Source organism: Bidens hawaiensis, unplaced genomic scaffold (assembly GCF_021521415.1).
Source record: "Bidens hawaiensis isolate Kalapana, Puna unplaced genomic scaffold, B.hawaiensis_p1.1 tig00033604_1, whole genome shotgun sequence".
In the NCBI taxonomy this organism is placed as follows: Eukaryota; Viridiplantae; Streptophyta; class Magnoliopsida; order Asterales; family Asteraceae; genus Bidens; species Bidens hawaiensis.
The window spans coordinates 64802-84498 of NW_027495781.1; the positions used below are offsets into that span (position 1 = coordinate 64802).

Here is a 19697-nt window from a genome sequence, read left to right on the forward strand (position 1 = left end):
CGTCGTGGCAGAAAGAGAGGCGGCGCTCGAAGGTGGACTGTCGGAGTTTGAATGTTTGATGGTGGGCAGTTAGGGTTTGAGGCTGCCATGTTGTTGTGTCATGTTATGTATGTGTATTAACGATGTGGGGATGTAAGAGTAAAGAGAAGAATAATAAAAACCCTAACTAGTAAGCTAACTAGTAAGCTGGAATGAAAAAAGAAAAAAAAACATAATTTAACGCTGGAGTGTTATCACCGGACCGTAATTCTGAATTGTATATGAGTTCACTCTCAAAAGATATGTGGGTTCACTATCATAAATTATATTGGGAAATATCTTTTAATAATTCCCTTCATTTGGGAGATATCTTTTAATATTCATAATGCCTACAAATCAAATTTAGACATCACTAATTTTCTAATTATTTAACAAACTTTGACATAATCATTCTTTCTAATTGTAAGTTCAATAAATAAACATAAATAATTTAAGCAATACATTAAAATATACCTTACGGTGAAGACTGAAATGAATGAGAGACGAGAGGAGGGCCGAGGGCGTCACGGCATAAACAGAGGCGGCGCACGGAGGTGGACTGTCGGAGTTTTAATGTTTGATGGTGGGCATTTAGGGTTTGAGGCTGCCATGTTGTTGTGTCATGTTATGTATGTGTATTGTGTGTTAACGATGTGGGGATGTGGGGGTAAAGAGAAAAATAATAAAAACCCTAACTAATAAGCTGGAATGAAAAAAGAAAAAAATGCATAATTTAATGCTCGAAGGCGGATTTGAACACGGGATTAAGGAGTTGAAAGCTGGAGTGTTATCACCGGACCGTAATTCTGAATTGTATATGAGTTCACTCTCAAAAGATATGTGGGTTCACTATCATAAATTATACCTCTATCCTATATAAATTTCGAGACTCAGTGGGTTCCCGTAAACCTGTATGTCGCTATATAGATCTGCCCATGCTAATAGGTATATTGGGTTATAAACCAATACATTACACTGGTTGAATCCCTATTCCTTACAAAGTTATCATCAAACTTGTCCTATTTTATAGAAATTAATAATTTTACAAGCAATGTTAGACAACCATCACAGTTGGACATTCTGTGTAAGTAAACTTTTTAAAGAATACGATCCATAAATTGACAATATTTAAAGGACATAAATTGTATTTCTTTCATATTACGAGCAAGGTTTTTCTACTAAAGATCTTATTTTCGAAAATGAAATTATCATATTGACTTCTTAAACTACACGTTTTTTTCTAATGGAATGGAGGGAAATGGAATGGATGAGTGAATGAAATAGATCATTACCATTCATTTGTCCTATTTGCATTGGCGGAACTTGAACATTTTCACTGGAGGGGCCGAAAATATTATAATATTAATCATAAGTTCATACACATAAAAACCCAAATTTAGGTTTTAGCTAATTGAGCAACCGGATATCGTTTTTTAGGATAATTGGTTAGCGATAGAAAAAAGTCACGTGGTGGCGGCGTATCCAGAAAACAAAGTCGTGACGATTCGACGCTCGGTTTGTGTACGTGACATTATGAACTCGAATCTTAGTCGCGGGCGTCATTAAGTCGCCAAAACAATAATTGAACTAGGTTCGTCTCTAAAATTTCGGATGTCTCACACGAGTATTACAAAAAGACCATTATATAATATACACACTACTCAATTGAATGATTAATCATAAAATATTTCAAAGTTAAAAATCTACAAAAAGATATATAGTAGATAGTAAAATTATGTAATAATATTAGCTTTATACTTACTTATACGTACATATATACATAATTTAAAATGAAATAATCATATTTGTGGTTGAGAGAGAATGGATCTGACGCACCCATAGGACCTTCTTTCTTCTTTACTTTTTCTTTCAATAATCCATTTGAAAACAGTGTCCAATCTCATTTCTAACCAGAGGTTTCTCTCTCCAACCCATCTACATCTCTTTTTCCTCTCAATCTCTTCATCTTCTTCCATGTTTATCTCCATTGATGTTCTGCCCTTGCCTTTTTGGTTAACATATGAGAATGAAAAGAATTATTATTGTATGTTGTTTGATAGAAAAAAGAACTCACATGAACGAAATACAAATGACAAAGATACAAACCTCAAAACAAAAAAAATAGCAATGGTGGCGATGTGGTCAAGTGGCAGCGCTGGTGGTGACAATGGTGGAGAGAACGATGGTGGTGGCCTGCCGTTGATGCTGGCGGCGAGCAAGTGGTAGTTGTGGTAGTCAAGTGGTAGTGGTGGTGGCGGCGGCGACGGTTGTGGTGGCAGGTTATCAGGTGGTGACGATGGTGGTGGTGGCAATCAGGTGGTGGTGGCGGCAACGGTGTGGCAGCCAAGTGGTGGCGGTGATGGTGGTGGTATTGTTAGGTTGTGTGATCTGGAGAGTATGGTGGAAAAGGAATGGAATGAAAAGCAAAAAGAACGGAACGAGAATGAATGGTTTTGACTTTTGAAGAAATGAAATTCTTTGTGTAATGGATGATTCTATTTTATTGACCAACCAATCACCCAATTTTTTCATTACATAACATTAATGTTTTTAAACCTGACCCGGACCTGCTGGTTGGACCGGACGGACCGGGACCTGCTATACGTACTTGAAGAGGTAGGTCCCAGCAGAGCCCAGTTGGACCCGCAAGACTCACCTTGAACAGGGACGTCTGCGCAATGACCAACTGCTCCAGCAGGACCCACCATGCTCAAAGAACCTTACGCGCAGTACGCCAGCTGTATCCGCAGGGAAAGCCTCCCAATGGTGAAGTACCCCGCCTGTTCCCGCAGCTGCGGATACAAGCCATCAGGGAAGGCTACCCGCACTAACAGCATGGCTACACGCACAAGGCATTCGTTACTTCAGTAGTCACATGAAGGAATGAGCAAGGCGGGAATACTCCCGCCTAAATGAGCCAGTCCGTATGCTTCTGGAAGGTCTTTCGTACTATACCTACTAAGGTATGGGCGGAACAGACAGTTTGACCAGAGCAGCCCATGAACTAATCACAGGGTGACAGCTCACCGACAACAATACGAGGAGGAGCACCCTCTAGTACTGTTTGTCACTATTAGCCGCTGCCTACTCACCAACCCTTACGATGGGACGTGCGCAGCCTACAGTTGGTGGAACAGTGCGTAGCCGGCAATAAAGGAACAGTATACAGCCGACCTTATTACTGTTGGCCGTAACCTATCCACCAACCAGCATGGCCTGTGCGTAGTCCACTGTTGGTAGAACAGGAATACTATTCAGCCGGCTGTACCTGCTTGGAAACCTACCTTCGGCTATAAATACTCCAACACCTTGGAATGGTAAGGACATCATCTGATATCTCAATCTTATCTAGCAATCTCTTAATATACACTTATATTCAGAGCAATCTAGTCTGATTCTCACGCCGGAGGGTGGTCACAAGGAGGAACCCCCCCCCCCTTCTCAGTGACGAGCTTACGGTGTCTGTTTTGCAGGTTTCCAGAAGAACAACCTTCTCTGCTGAACCTCATCCCCGTGGGAAACATTACTTAACCCCCAGATTATCTATAATCTGTCAAGGGTTCACTTAGTGTTTCTTCATTGGCGCCATCCGTGCATAAAAGCTAGAACTAATTTAGTTTTTTCAAAATTTCTGAAGAAATGGTTAACGTTACTCCGGTCCCAAGGCCAGTAACCGACCAAGAAACCCCGGTAACCACAACCCCAGCAACTGGGGGGAACACCGGCGGTTATACAAATCTTACGAACACTACCCCGACTACCCAAGCCGGAGCAAGTGCAGTAAATATTCCACTGGGGTTCATTGATGCCCAGTTGGAAAAACGAACGAGGGTCCCTCGCCAAACACTAGATCAAGTGAAGGCGTGGGCCGAAGCACGTCAAAGAGAGTTCCAAGCTGAATTGGATGAACGCTTGCGTTCAGTTCAACAGGCTGACGAATTCGGCAGTACTCGCCAACACCTCAATATGAACAGTGAGTGCGAGTACTCAGACGACGAGAGGGAAGAATCCGATACCGACGCAAACCCTCGCCATAAGGCGAAAGGGAAGCGTAAGGAAACGGACTTCCAACCAAAAAGGAATTTTCGGGAAGCTTTTAAACCAAATGCGGAGAGAAACCCGCGTGACTTCTCCAAAACCTTTAGACCAACTGCTACAAATGCAGGAAAGTCAAAATTCGCAAGGGACATTGCGGAGGCAATCGCCCCGAGAAGTGCCAAACAAATGTCCAACATTGGCACTTATGATGGTCTATCCGACCCAGACGACCATCTGAACAGGTTCATTGCGGGGGCTACCGTCAGTAACTGGACGGAACCCACGTGGTGTTACATGTTCCAGATGACTCTGGTCGGAGCGGCCAGGGCATGGTTCGATCGTTTACCGGTCCACCACATATATGACTGGGCGGACTTTCAGAACAAGTTCAGCCAACACTTCAGCCAACAGAGGAAATACACTGAAGAACAGTGGACGATCCTCAACTGCGTTAGAGAGGAGGATGAATCTTTACTAGACTTCATCACCCGCTTCAACTCCAACAAGCTAAGTCTCGGCAACATAAGTGAAGATCTGGTTCGCGCCGCTTTCATCCAAGGCGCCGAATACCCAGAGCTTATCCGCACATTGACGGGTAAGGATGGCATGCCATCAACATGGGATGCCATCATGACGGCGGCAAAGCGCTTTGCCGAGACAGAAAAGCAACTGGGAAGGGATCTTCCCCAGAGTACACACCTCTACACGCAGAGGACAAGAGAGAACAATGTCTGGATCGCCCGGCAGAATAAAAAGAGGAAGCTAGGTATCTGGCAGTCAAGGGTAAACTTTGACACCTCATCCAGCTCTCAACCTCTTGTTGGCAGAAGAAATCACGCGCACCCTCCAAGCCAAAAGCACCGGTGGACGCCACTCACCAAAAGCGTCACGGAGATATTTGCCACTGAAAAGCTACCGTGGCCAAAAGCTCCAATGATCCGACAGCGACCTAATGCGGATCAGAGCAAATCCTGTGACTTCCACGGGACAAAAGGTCATGATACGGAAGAGTGTACATCCTTGAAGGATATTGTTGAAGCATTCGTCAAGGATGGAAGACTGGCACACCTGGTGGCATCAATCAAGAAGGGAGGACGGAACGACAACCGGTACAGAGGCAACGGACGAAAGCCCGTTGACATCAGCATCAACATGGTTCATGGTAATATCAGAGGAAGAAAAAGGCGAACGATAGAACCATGTGCGTGGAAGGAAGCTGAGGTGCGCTTCCCGCGAGTGCCAGGAGGACCCAGCAAAGAAGGCCCTATCATCATCAAAAGCCAGCTGGGGCACTACATCACCTCCCGCACTCTTGCTGACAATGGCGCCTCGTCAACGGTGATGTACAGGCAGTTCTTCGACAAGCTAGATGACGAAGACAAGGAACGCCTGGAAACGATCTGCGCCTCGATGGAAGGGTTTGACGGCAGCACAAACACCCCCCTGGGTATCCTATCTTTCCCCGTCACTCTTACGGATGGGAAACACTCCCACACAGAAGATGTGGACTTTGTCGTGATGAAAAAGCCACACCACACATACGACATTCTCTTCGGGAGAGACGGGATGGCAAGATTCAACGCCGTGGTATCCTCAGTCCACGGCATGATGGGATGGCCAACAGCGGAGGGTGTAGCGATGATCACCGGCATTCCCCAGAATTTGGTGAGCGATAACGGCACCAACTTTGCTGACAAGAAGCTACAACAGTGGCTGAAAGAACTTCAAATCACCCACACCTTTACTTCAGTGGCACACCCGCAAGGTAATGGTGAGGTGGAAAGAGCAAATAAGAGCATCGTCGAAGGCATAAAGAAAAGACTGTTGGAACACAGATCCGGCTGGGTGGACGAGCTTCCGCACGTCCTTTGGGCAAACAGAACGCTGAAGAAGGCCAGTACGGGAGAAACCCCGTTCAGCCTCACTTATGGCACTGAAGCCATGGTCCCGGTCGAAATTGGTTTACCCTCACCAAGGGTCTTGATTCAGCCAGAAGACAATGATGCGGAAAGACGGTTGGATCTTATGCTAACCGAGGAACGCAGAGACTTAGCCGCATTGCGTGAAGAGAACTACAAGCGACAAATGCAAAAGTACTACAACACGCGGGTAAAACTCTGCAACTTCAATGTAGGAGACTACATACTGCGTAACAACGAGGCTTCGAACCAAGAACGCCCAGGAAAGCTGGCCCCGGTCTGGGAAGGGCCATACATTATCAAAGAAGTCCTGGGAAAGGGCGCATACCGGCTCGAAAGGCTCGATGGCACTCCCATCCCAAGAACGTGGAATGGAGCTCAATTACGCAAATGTTATATGTAGATCAATTCCAAACTTGTAAAGAAAAGGCCTAGAGCCACTTCTAATGGAAATGATTCTCCTTTCATAATGTGTTAACTTTACCTTTATAATTATGAACTTCCCACACTGGTGCCGGTATTCACCGCATAAATGGGGAAGAAGCAAGTCGTTACGTGTGGAAGGCGGCAAAACCCGCATAAACACAACGCTAAAAATAAGGAAAACCTACACGCAGGTCAGATGTAAGTAAAGTTTAGCCATCCTTGTAAGTGCAAGTGACGGTCTTACCCGCACAATCACTAACAAGGAAGCAAAACTTCAACCTATCATCTACCACGTTCAAAGGTTATCCTAAAAAAGGATGAGGAAAACCTACACGCAGGTCAGATATGGGTAAAGTTTAGCCATCCTACTAAGTGCAAGTGACGGTCTTACCCGCACAATCACGAAAGAGGAAGCAAAACTTCACACCTATTATCTACCACGTTCAAAGGTTAACTTATTCTAAAACACTTGGAAAATTGCTAATTTAAACTAAAGTATGCAAGTCATATAACGTTTATAAAGCAAGGAATCCAATGAAAGAAGAGGTCTTAGCCGCACAAAGATTTATATTTCATAAATATTCGTTACAAGAATGGCCGGGTAACTACCCGCCTACAAGAAAGTAAATCTATACAAACTAAATCTATCCTAGCAGCGGGAAGGGATCTTCAGGATCAGGCTTCAGGGCCACTTCCACTTGGACCAGCGCCGTCAGTAGAGCGTGGAGGTTCAAGGAAAGCCTTAAGGATAGCTAGCCCATCATCAGCAGCAGCAACTTCATTCACCTTCTCCACCACCGGATGCGGGAAGGCAGCATACTGGTTCACTGCTTGGTCGTAAACAGCTTCAGTATCCACATTATACAAAGGGAAGTTGGAAGGCGGGATGCCTTTCTCAACGAACCCTAGACCAAGCAGGAAGCCGGCCCGTTCCAGATCCTCGTGAGAAGCGTTGAGGGCTGCGCTCATAGCATCATCGTAAGATGTCTCTGAGAAGACCCGATGCACAACCTACAAAAGAAAATATACAAGTGTCAACACCCTTTTTATTTACAAAGAAAAGCGTAAAGACATGAAAGCTTACCTGAGACAACGCTTCTCGAAGAAGCCATTCCTTGGCAACCAGAGCTTCTTGGAGGGCAGCTTGAGCTTTGTTACGGGCGCGTTCGGCTTCACTCTTGTTAAGGTTGGCAAGCAACACTTCTTTAGCCGCAGCCTCTTCGACGCCCTTTAGCTTCCGCTCAGTATGGTCAAGCACCCCCCTCTGGTCCAAGATCTCCTGGAGCTTTTTGGCGTCTTCCATCGCCAAGGCATCATGAGCCTGCTGGAGAGCCTCTAATTTGGCTTTAAGTTCTTCATTCTCCACGCGCAGAGGCTCAGCAATAGCTTCAGCCTTGGTGGCCCTCTCGGTTGCGTTCCTCGCAGTTTCCTTAGCCAGCCGAAGCTGTTCATTAACAGCTTGGGCAGCCTTGGAACGGGCCTCGAGTCGAGCCTGAACTTCAACCTCGAGGGCCTTGAAGGCCTTCTCCTTCTCCGCAGCCACTGCGGCAAGTTTTTGGTTCTCCTCCCGCACAGCCCGCGCCTGAGCTACTTCCTTGAGGCGAGCTGCTTTTAACTTGTCGTTTTCACGACAAAGCAGCTCGACGCGCGGCTGCATCCGGGCCAGGAGAACCCGAAGCTCATTGGTTAGCCTACCCTCCTGGTAGCTAGCCATGGCTTCCCCCAACGCACCACTGGGAGCAGCGTGACGAGCCCATTCCACGCACTCCACAGGGGTGCGAAGGGTTGTTCCTCGGCGAATGTTCCATCGTGGAACATACACTTCATTGGAATCCGACACTGCAAAAAACACAAAGCAGTTAGGAAAAGATGATAAAATATATATATATAAAATGAGCCAGAAGAACCCTACGCACCTGTAGGGTCAATGACAGGCCGATAGCCGCCGAACCCATCACCTGAACCCAAAGGAAATCCATCCAAGAGGTCAGGCAGATGGGAAGGTAGCAAAGATTGGCGGGAAGCCCCATGCGTACCTGATGGACCGGCCGTCGTTGCCGATGGCGGGGGCATGGTAGCAGCCGCCGTGGTCGCCGCCGCGGTCGCTGCCGCGGAATCCGCAGCAATAGTAACCGCCGGCTCGGTGAAGGATGCTGTAAAAATCGCACTCACAGCCGGCGGTGACGTCATCTCGGCTGGAACAGTCGGCTCAAAGGAGTGAGCAACTGAACCAGCGGAAGCAGGCGCAGGCGCCTGGGTCGACGCCTCAGGTAGGCTGACCAAGCCTACCGTCATTGGCGGAGAGGTACTACTCGGCACCTCACCCTGGAATGCGTCAACATCCACGCCTGCATAAAGAAGAAAAGTGTAAAAGATTAAGCTATGAAGATAAAAAGCTAAAGGAAAGTTGTACTTACGGGTTTTCTTGAGCCTAAAGGTACGGAGAGGCGGGGACGGACCCGATGGAGCCGGCCTCTTCGCGCCGGTCACCGTCGTCTTCTTCGGCTCTCCGGAGGTGACAGTCGCAACCTCCGGAGCGGTGGTCTTATCACCACCGGGATTCCCCGCCACCTCTTCGCTCTCGGTCTCCGAATCAGACCGAGGCGCTGGATCGGCAGTGGAGGCCTTCTCTTTCCCCTTCCCGCCGGCAGCTTTCTTCTTCCGCACCAATGGAGGACCATCTGCGGATTCCTCATCAGAACATACGATTAGAGGAATTCCAGCAGAGGTTTCAACATTGAGGGGTCGAGGGTCGAAGAGCGCCTTACCTGGCCGACGGGCACTGAGGATCTCATGGCCTAGCGGATAGACCTCCACGAACCGATCCGCCGTCTGTTCTAGGATGGGCAACTCGTTCTCGTCTAGAGCGCGAGTACCCATCCGGGCGGGACCGTCAGCCTCCCGCGGATTAAGGAGCGACTGCAGGTCGTTCCCCTATGAAATAAACAGGAAAAAAGTTAGAAGCAATTCAGAATCAACAATAAGAGACAAAGCATACCGTAAGGAACAGAGTTCGAACCGTATTCGAGGACGATTGGGATCTTTTGTGCATCGGCAGCCTTCCACACTCGGCTCATCCCCAGCATCACCATCCCGGACTCCGCAAACCGGTAAACCGGAGATTGGACCCGAGATATCTTCGCAAACCATTCCGCCTCCTGGTAGTTGGAGGCGTGAAGGCTGGGAAGTGCCTGCCCGTTCTTGAATTTCATGGCAATGGGGATGGCGCGAGCGGATATGAAGAAAAACTCCCTCTTCCACGCCCGAAGACTGCGCTCGGTCGCGCAGATCTTTAAACCCTTAATCCGGGTTGTCAACGTGTACCACCCCTGGATGCACCTCCAAGTATAGAAGGTCATCAGGCGGTCAACATAGGGCTCAACGCCCAGTATCCGGCACATCCACTCGAAGTGGCGAATCTTGGCGATCGCCATGGGGTGCAACTCGGTCAAATGAACACCGTGCCTCTCAAGGACACGGTAAACAAACTTTGTCAATGGGAACCTAAGATTCCCATAGACAAAGAATGCAGCATAAACCCCGATCTTGCCACTGGGGGCATCGTATACCGTCTGGTGGGGTTCAGGAAACTCAGGCTCGAGAGACTCGAGCATGAACTTCCTGACGACGTACCGATATAGATCGCCAGGCAGAGCACACTGGCACTCACCAGCAGTACTCTTGTCATCAGCTGTAGAATCGATATCACGAGACATCTTGTAAAAGAGAAGAAAACGATTTCGGGAGAATGCTTGCCTGAAAAAGGATGAGTATTCGCCGGAAATCGCTTAAAAGATGAAGAGAAGATTGAAAGTGTGGATTACAAAGAACCCTCTCCCCCTTTATATACTAATCGCAATTAATGCGATGAAATTAATGCGGAGGAGAGAGAAAACGAAGGTGCAATGAAACTATGACACGTGGCAAAAAGCAAGCTGGCGACAGCTGTTGACAGGACGCATACCATTAATTTCGCGGCCACGCGCCCGAAAAATCGCGCCCACGCGCCTGAAAAAGCGTCTGGAATGACCATGTACTGTCACGTCACCATAACTTCCTGCACGTCCTGACACAGTCAGAAGAAACCGTCGCACGACGTTTCAGATGTTTGGACTGTTCCTATCATTCCACCAACTCTTCGAATTTCGAAATTCAAAATTCAAAAATATTCAAAAGTAAGCGGGAAAATACCCCTTACCTTGGCAAACAAGTAACCGTAAGACGGATGCGGGTACAGTGTAAAGGCAAAACCCTTCACGTACCTAGCACCCGCAGGGAATTGAAGCCAAGAATTCCTCGGCAACCAAGTAACCGTAAGACGGATGCGGGTACAGTGTTATGGCAAAACCCTTCACATACTTAGCACCCGCAGGGAATGGACGCCAGGAATACCTTGGAAGTAAAGTAACCATAAGACGAGCGCGGGTACAGTGTTAAGACAACCCTTCACATACCTAGCGCTCCGCTGGGAATTGAAATCAAGAAGGATCTTCTGGGCAATGCTTGCGGAAATGGAAATAACATCCCCGCATAGCGGGAACGTCGAGAACTACGTTGTTTGAAGCTCTAGGATGGAATTGGTGGTTTTAACATAATTGATCACTATGTTCAAAACTACCAAAACCTCATGGAGAATCCACACAGGTGGGACTCAGCGCTCCTGACTTGCGAGAAGGTTACAGACCTACCCGCTTCATAACCAAAGATCAAGCAGAAAAGTCGGGAATTTCTGCGTGACATCAGGAAAACCGCGGAATGAATCACCACGGAAAACCGAAAAACTAAACCCTTTTCAAAACCCCTTGCTAAGTCCAAAAGTTCACCTCACTTATTAATAATTCATGAGAAGAACATTGGACTGGGGGGACTTGAAGAGGTAGGTCCCAGCAGAGCCCAGTTGGACCCGCAAGACTCACCTTGAACAGGGACGTCTGCGCAATGACCAACTGCTCCAGCAGGACCCACCATGCTCAAAGAACCTTACGCGCAGTACGCCAGCTGTATCCGCAGGGAAAGCCTCCCAATGGTGAAGTACCCCGCCTGTTCCCGCAGCTGCGGATACAAGCCATCAGGGAAGGCTACCCGCACTAACAGCATGGCTACACGCACAAGGCATTCGTTACTTCAGTAGTCACATGAAGGAATGAGCAAGGCGGGAATACTCCCGCCTAAATGAGCCAGTCCGTATGCTTCTGGAAGGTCTTTCGTACTATACCTACTAAGGTATGGGCGGAACAGACAGTTTGACCAGAGCAGCCCATGAACTAATCACAGGGTGACAGCTCACCGACAACAATACGAGGAGGAGCACCCTCTAGTACTGTTTGTCACTATTAGCCGCTGCCTACTCACCAACCCTTACGATGGGACGTGCGCAGCCTACAGTTGGTGGAACAGTGCGTAGCCGGCAATAAAGGAACAGTATACAGCCGACCTTATTACTGTTGGCCGTAACCTATCCACCAACCAGCATGGCCTGTGCGTAGTCCACTGTTGGTAGAACAGGAATACTATTCAGCCGGCTGTACCTGCTTGGAAACCTACCTTCGGCTATAAATACTCCAACACCTTGGAATGGTAAGGACATCATCTGATATCTCAATCTTATCTAGCAATCTCTTAATATACACTTATATTCAGAGCAATCTAGTCTGATTCTCACGCCGGAGGGTGGTCACAAGGAGGAACCCCCCCCCCCCCTTCTCAGTGACGAGCTTACGGTGTCTGTTTTGCAGGTTTCCAGAAGAACAACCTTCTCTGCTGAACCTCATCCCCGTGGGAAACATTACTTAACCCCCAGATTATCTATAATCTGTCCAGGGTTCACTTAGTGTTTCTTCAGTACTGGTTCGGGTTGCAGTGCTTAGCCCGTTTCTAAAAACCCGGCCGATTTTCGTGGTAGGCGGCCGGACCGGTCACAGTGACCCACCAGGTGAACCGGTAAACACATAATTTGTTTAAGTTTTAATCAAAATATAATCAATATCCATCTAAAATTATCCCTAGACCTGGTGCTGTGTTAGTGATGGCAATAGTTAGAGCAGATATACAGAAGAAAAGATGAAAAAGAACTTAAAGGGAAAAAACATTCTGGCAACGATGGTGGTTGACGATGTCGTTGCAAGCTGGTGTGGCTGTTGGTTTGCGGCTGATTTAAAGAAATGATGTATAATAGAAAACTGAATACATGATTACTGTCACACCCCGAACCACGGCCTAAGCGTATGTCACATATGTTGGTACCACAATTGTAATTTATCAGAGTTACGTTTTAATAGCGGAAGTCTTGAAAACTTGTTGATTTAAATATAAATATTTACATACAAAAGACGGGATTTAAAAGTTTCTCGTTTAATGTTTGAAAGATTACTTGTTTAAGTTTTACAAAACCACCATTTACAATATATTAAGTTTATCAAAAAGATCCGATCCATCGGATATCTTGAGCACTTCGTTACTCCAAACCCTAACCTTGATCACCTGCAAAATGTTAAGAAAATATGTCAGCAACGAATGTTGGTGAATATGCTGACGCTAAAAATATTTTCTTTACTTGATCACCCCTCGAGACTACGCAAGTCTCGGACCATCGTGGCTTAGGAATAACCAAGTTAAAACAACACAATTCATAAACTCAAGTCTCTACAATCGGTTCCCCCAGCAAACACCGCAGCGTTCGACTAGTTGAGTGCCTATACGTATACACAAGGTCATACTCCCCGCAGGCGGGCGTAATTGTGACCAAGTGTGATGTGCCCATCACATATGTAAGGATCCAGAAAAACGTACACGATAGCCTGAGGCCAGTGTTTATACTCTTGTTTATAAATATTTTAGAGACACTTAGTCTCATGTAAAGTTTTTCATATAACACGTTGACTCGTTTGAAAACAAGTTTGTAAAAGTTGAAAGGTATTCACCTTTTCAATTTGGATCGGCTTCAAACACCGTCCGAGGGTCTATCCCGTTGCTATCTCGCACCTATAGTATGAGTATAATCATTTGTTAGTCGGATATACAATCTAGCTTAAGACCTTTAGTCTTATTTTATAAACTTTACCTCGATGAACCTTTAGTTCAAAATCTCTTTTACTTTAAAACCTTTAGTTAAAAAGTAATATTATAAACCTTTAGTTTATTTATAAAACCCTACGTTTCTTTTTCTCTAATAAACGTATGCTTTTCTTTATTATTTAAGAATAGTTATTTATCCCTTAAATAATATTTCTATAACAAAGAATCAAGTATATAAATATATAATCACACACACACACACACACACATATATATATATATATATCTTTATTAATCTTCTTTAATTCCTTTCTTTTACTTTTCTTTTATATTTTATCGAGGTATCGAGTATAACCTCGACTTAAGGTTTAAGCCTTTTATAATATTTTATTATTATTTTATTTGTACATTATGCCTACCCTTGCTCGGCTTACAAACCCTAAATACTCGAGCAGCACCTCAACATCGTTTTACTTTCTTTATCTTCTTGCTCAATCTTCTTTCTCGTCACCCTTTCCTTAGCACGTGAATCGATGAACACCAATACTTCACCACTTGTTGGCACGCTTCACGAGGCTAATAATGTCGGGAAATGGCAAACTACTTCTTGATTGGTACGCTTGATGGAAAGTGGCATGAATAACGGGCACGAAAATCAAGGAATCGGGGCACGCTTTTCGAGGTGGATCGATGGTATGATTATGGGATTCTAGAGAGATATTAGTGAGAGAGAGATGTATGAATTTTGGGATGAAAATTGTGAATACCCGAGCTTGCTATTTATAGGCAAAATCTGGCAGGGCATCGCGATACGCGATGGCCTTAAGCTAGCCCGTCACGTATCGCGACGTAGCCATGGCCAGTCACCATATAGGTCTGCCACGTGGCAGACGGTGTGCCACGTGGTGAACGATGTGCCACGTGTGGCCATGTGGCGGGACACGTGGCGAACGTCATGCCACGTGTTGCCACGTGGCAAGCCACGCGTCTCGCTGTTAGACAACCCATCGCGATACGCGATGGGTTTCCCTTCTGATCCGTCGCGTATTGAGATGGGTCAGGAAAACCAGATTTTCAATTTTGACTTTGGAATTTGGCAGATTGGATCTCAAACTTTGGAAATTTAAAATTTAAACTCGAAATTTTCACGATGTTACAATTGCATGGGGGTAAGATGTAGGTTTAACTGGTTAACTAAGCCCATATAGGAATTATTTCACATATTTATTGGGAATATGTGTAGTCGAAGCCCCTAAAAGAATTATTTCACATACGTCGTTTTCAGCTTTTAATCACATATGTGGTTCAGCAAATATTATTTAACATATGAATAATTATTTACTTTTCATTCACTCTATATAATTATTTAATTGTGTGTATATATATATATATTATTTATGATGTCATCCGGGTCAAATATCCGTCCGTTCTTCCGAGACTGTTCGACCGTTGACCCAGTAAAGCGTCCGGGTCAACGTCCAGGCCAGGTCTGAAAACATTGCATAACATTGATTCATTCCATACATCCTCCCAATCAGTGGCGGACCCAGATTTTTTTGCTCAATGGGGTCCCATATTTCCGATGCTCAAAATTTCCGGGTCAGTCATTGTTCGGGTCGAGGCGAGGTCCCATACTCAGATTTAAGTGTGATAACTATTATGCTTACTACATGAGCAACCAATCAATCTTTTTTGTTTCAACCATGATATCCATATGTTACAAATGCATCTTTTCGACTGTTTTTATTGAATAAGTAACAGACCAAACAAAATACTTTATCCGTCTTTAAACTATACTCTAACCAATACTTAAAGCCGTTGAACTAATCGGGATTAAATGGTCTTAATTTACCAACTTCTCCCTTATCCCTTATGGGCTATGGCTATATTCTTTGTAACAAGTGTAATTTGTAATTTTGTTAAAACTTTGCTTAAAATTAGAAAGAGATTAATTATTCCATGTCCAACTTGATAATAGTTGCTTAGGAATACTTGCACCCACTAATATATTTTATCTTCTGTTATTTAAATTTTAAAGTGTTTCATGGAGATTGTATTTGCTAATCTTTATGCTTTTGTTGCAATTTAATCTGCATCCCATCCCATCCCATCTGATGCCATACTTGTGGGAAAAAACAGTCCAGTTTATAGCAGCACGTTTATAGGCTATAGCTAGTGTGACAGTTGTTATTTTAAGTATCTTAACTGTCATTGGGTGAATATTTAAAAAAAAGAAAAAGAAAAACGGATTGAGTGAGCCTTGAACACATGACCTTTAAATGACATTTAAAAGTTGAAAGAGAAGGGAGTTAATTATTATGGGTTCCATCTATTAATTATTATGGGGTCCATGAAAAAATTAATATACCAAATTTCTAAAAAACATTAGTCCCGGGACCCCGATCTGCACTATGTGGGTCCGCCCCTGCTCCCAATCCTACGTACCAAATACGCTACCTAAGCTTTATATTGAAGATTACGAATTTCTTATTTAGTAGTTCAAACATTGCTCATAAATTTAATCACGAATTCTGTATATTGTTCTTGATTGTTTTCTTTTCTATAAATTCTCTATATTTTCTATAAACACTCACCTGGTGTGTAAAAATTGATTACAAAAATGAACTTATGCTATATCAACAATACCATATATGCAGTCTTATATTTCAAATAAGAACACATAATAGTCCTTTTCAACCCAAGTGGGGTTTAATCCAAACTAAATTGATACTTTTTCAAAACGACGCATTTCAACCTGAACAAGTATGACATGTTACCTGTCGTGCCCGTTTTAGAAACTATATAAGCAAATTGCAATCACCCTTTTGACTTCTTTATCGAAGTTCTTGTAGATTTCTTGGCGGACGGTGTTTCGTTAAACAAACTCTTATATTTCTCCAAAACTCGTTCTTTCTCTTCAACCAACCCCAAAATCTCATACGCGTCACCAATTTTCTTCACTATCTTCTTATCTCTCGCTTTCCTGTCAAACGCTTCTAATGCCTTAAAAAGCTTAACCACCCGTTCCATCATATTATTTCTATAATAAACCCCGATCATCTGGTGACATATCTGCCATGGGACCGAATGCAAGTCCACACCAAGCTTCTTCTCCCAAACCTCATGCGCTTCTTCTACCCGATGATCCATATCTAGTGCCCGAACCAACTGCCCGTACGTCCCCATTGTTGTCCCTTGACCTTTACTCAACATCCATTTTATAACATGAATGATTCTATGCCATTGATGTTCTTTCTCGAGACCAATTAACGCCTGCCTCAAAGGCCCGACTGGAAAATCTTGTTCCCATGCCACCCACGCGTCAAGAGCATGGTATACCGATTCTTTACTGTTGTCGACGTCGTTCAAGATTTTGACCAAAAAGTTGACTTTCTCGTTTCTTGGCACGTTTTCGCCTATTTCCCGTTTGGATATCGGCTCGCCCGAGTATAGACTCACAGGTTTTGTTGTTACAGTCTGGTTGTGGATATAAACAATGGGCTGAGCCCGAATACTTATTCGTTGAGCAAGTTTAGCCATAAATACCGGTCTCCACATTATGAACAAGAGTTCAAAGTTGAATCAAACACTTGATATAACGAAACTCACATACCGAAATTTGGGCTGGGCATTTTATCGAACACGTTAGCAGCAACCCACAATGGTATTCTCAAGGCCTGTAACAAGGTGCAGAATAAACTAATCAAACACCTGAAATAACAAAATTCACATACTAAAATCTCGGTTCGGCATTTTATCGAACACCTTGTCTACACCTTTTTTTGTTGATTACAACATCAATTTTCCAGCCATCAAAGTCTTGAATAACATGAATGGAAGAGGTTTTAGAAATAATTAATCGTCAATTGGACTTGTTTAATTCTTTTTAGTTACTGTTGTATAAGCTTACAAGATATATATTCTAAAACTTGGGCTTGGCATTTTATCGAACACCTGGTCTGCACACCCGTTATTCGATAATAATCATCAAACCCCCTAGAACAAGAAACATAAATAATCAAAGATATACCTAATCAGATGATCAAATGTTTCTTTATATGCTGCCTGTTTAGCAATAGTCTTGATTTCGAGGGTTTTTTTAAACGCCTGTTTATCACCTCATCTCAACTTAAAGTAGAACATTATAATTAATTCTTTAATAAGGTTAACGAGCCAAGCTGCTAACGAGCTACTCGAGGTTGGATAGAATAACAACTTGAAACAAGTCTGGTATTTTCGAGCCTGAACTTTAAATAAAGCTCCTTTAAGTTATTAAACGAGATTAGACTTGTTTATGATTTTCTAGAAATATATAAAAGTAATTAAAATTATATATATAACTTGACTGAGGGAGTGTTTGGCCTAGCTTTTAATTTTTTGCTTATGCTTATATTTTGAAGTAGCTTATAGCTTATTTTTAATTACTTGATAAGCTCTTTTTAAGTGTTTGAATTAGTTTATATTCTACAAGTTAATTATGCATCTTAATAAGTTGTTAAATCTATTATTCTTAATTTGTTAGAGTAATAAGTTGCTTCAATAATTATTAATTCATCACCATTTGAGGACAAATTAGTAACTTACATCCTTACACAAATAAATTTCTTCAAATAAGCTAAAAACTCATCTTCAAATAAGCTTCTTCAAATTAGCTTATATAAGCTAATAAGCATAAATTTAAAAGGCTAAATCACACACCAAGTTAAGCTTATTTTGAAAAAAATGGCTAAAAAGGCTATAAGCTTTGTTAAAAAAACAGCTAGGCCAAACACCCCCTTAATATATAACAAATATGCCGAGTTCTTTTTTAAAAAAACAACTCAAGAGCCAAACTCAAAATCTCGTAAGTCAAAACAAATCAAACTCGTGCTCGGCTCGTTTACACCCTTAGGTTACCTATCTTTTTATAACTCTTTAGAGTAATCATATTGGAATACTAATTTCCAACCTTACAATTTACGAGGAAAAAATTAAGATTTTATCAATTATTGCATTTCATTATCTTTAAATATGGTATAATACATGAATTGAACAAGGGTCCTGTTAGTCACACCCACCCAAAATTAGGGTAAACATCTCAATGCGAGAAGTATAGCTTTATACGCCGCACATTGAGATATTTTTTTCTTTTTTATGTTGTACTTTATACGCCTTGTATATGGTACAAAATGACAACCGATTTGACAACTTGACGAACTATATAAGCCCCGTATAGCATACAGGGGCATATAACCCTCTTTTTTTAATTAGTAATTTTTTAAATAAATAACTAATTACTAATTAATTTTTTTATTAATTATGTTTTACAATAAATCATTAAGAATACTCATTACTCTTTTTTTAATATTATTTTTATTAATACTTTTTTTAATTAACACTTTTTTAAAAATATTAATTAATCTTTTAAAAAAAAACTCACACCTCCATACATATTTTCTTCAACATTGTCACACCAACATTCACTTCTCGATTTCTTTGAACTCCAACTGTTTTTTTTTATCGTCGGCCGCCACTAGCAACCATAGTTGTCTGCACTTCAACACATGTTCTAGGTGCATCATGATTGTCACTAAGCAATGGCAAGTGACCACCATCCCAACAACCCCACAAGCTTAAATATTCATCAATGGGTTTAAAATATGGAAACCCTAATTCTGCAAAGTAAGGCTTGTATTGTTAAACTGATGAGTAGACTTGGTTCATGTCAAGTAGGTTGAAAAACTGGAGGCTAACAAGTTTTTTACATCCCGAATAAAATATCATCAGAGAACGTTAAGATTCTCACGAGCATGGAACTTCATATACAAAAGTTCATATACGAGAGGCGTATAGAGCTATATGCTCCGTATAGAGGGTGTCTCCTCAAAAATATGACTGTAGGGAATACCCATTGAATATGATTTCCTATATAAATAGATTACTATTCACTTCATGTTATAATATTAGCTCTAATTATAACAAGATTATTGAAGTAATAATTGAACTTTATTATAACTAAGAAACAAGAGAGTAAAGAGATGTGAGAATTATTAATTATACTGGGATAATCATAACCCGTTACAATATATGGTATTTATAATACGAAAACGACTGTTTATAGATACTGTTGGGGGGGGGGGACAAGATTTCATTATTGGTTTGACAAAAATGCAAAATGTGTCATACAAAAACGTCGGTGGTTCACAACATCCCCCTTGGATGACGTTTCATATCCAACATATATTCCCAACCTTCTTTTGGGGACCCATTTTTGTGCGTTGTGGTGGTACAATAGGAACATAC

General features: G+C 42.9%; 1 protein-coding gene across 1 annotated transcript; it reads right to left on the minus strand.

Annotated features, from left to right (window-relative positions):
- Nucleotides 1–16051: 16051 nt before the first annotated feature.
- On the minus strand, nt 16052–17575 carry LOC143585182 (pentatricopeptide repeat-containing protein At4g18975, chloroplastic-like). Its single transcript, XM_077067028.1, has 2 exons — nt 17446–17575; nt 16052–17092 (listed from the first exon to the last, which is right to left on the minus strand). Exon 2 carries the CDS (start codon nt 16971–16973, stop codon nt 16233–16235), a length of 741 nt encoding a protein of 246 aa, XP_076923143.1. The 5' UTR covers nt 16974–17092; nt 17446–17575; the 3' UTR covers nt 16052–16232.
- Nucleotides 17576–19697: the final 2122 nt, after the last annotated feature.

Bases quoted from the DNA above. Each gene is read 5' to 3' on its own strand.
- LOC143585182 (XM_077067028.1), bottom strand. From the start codon at position 16,973: ATGTGGAGACCGGTATTTATGGCTAAACTTGCTCAACGAATAAGTATT.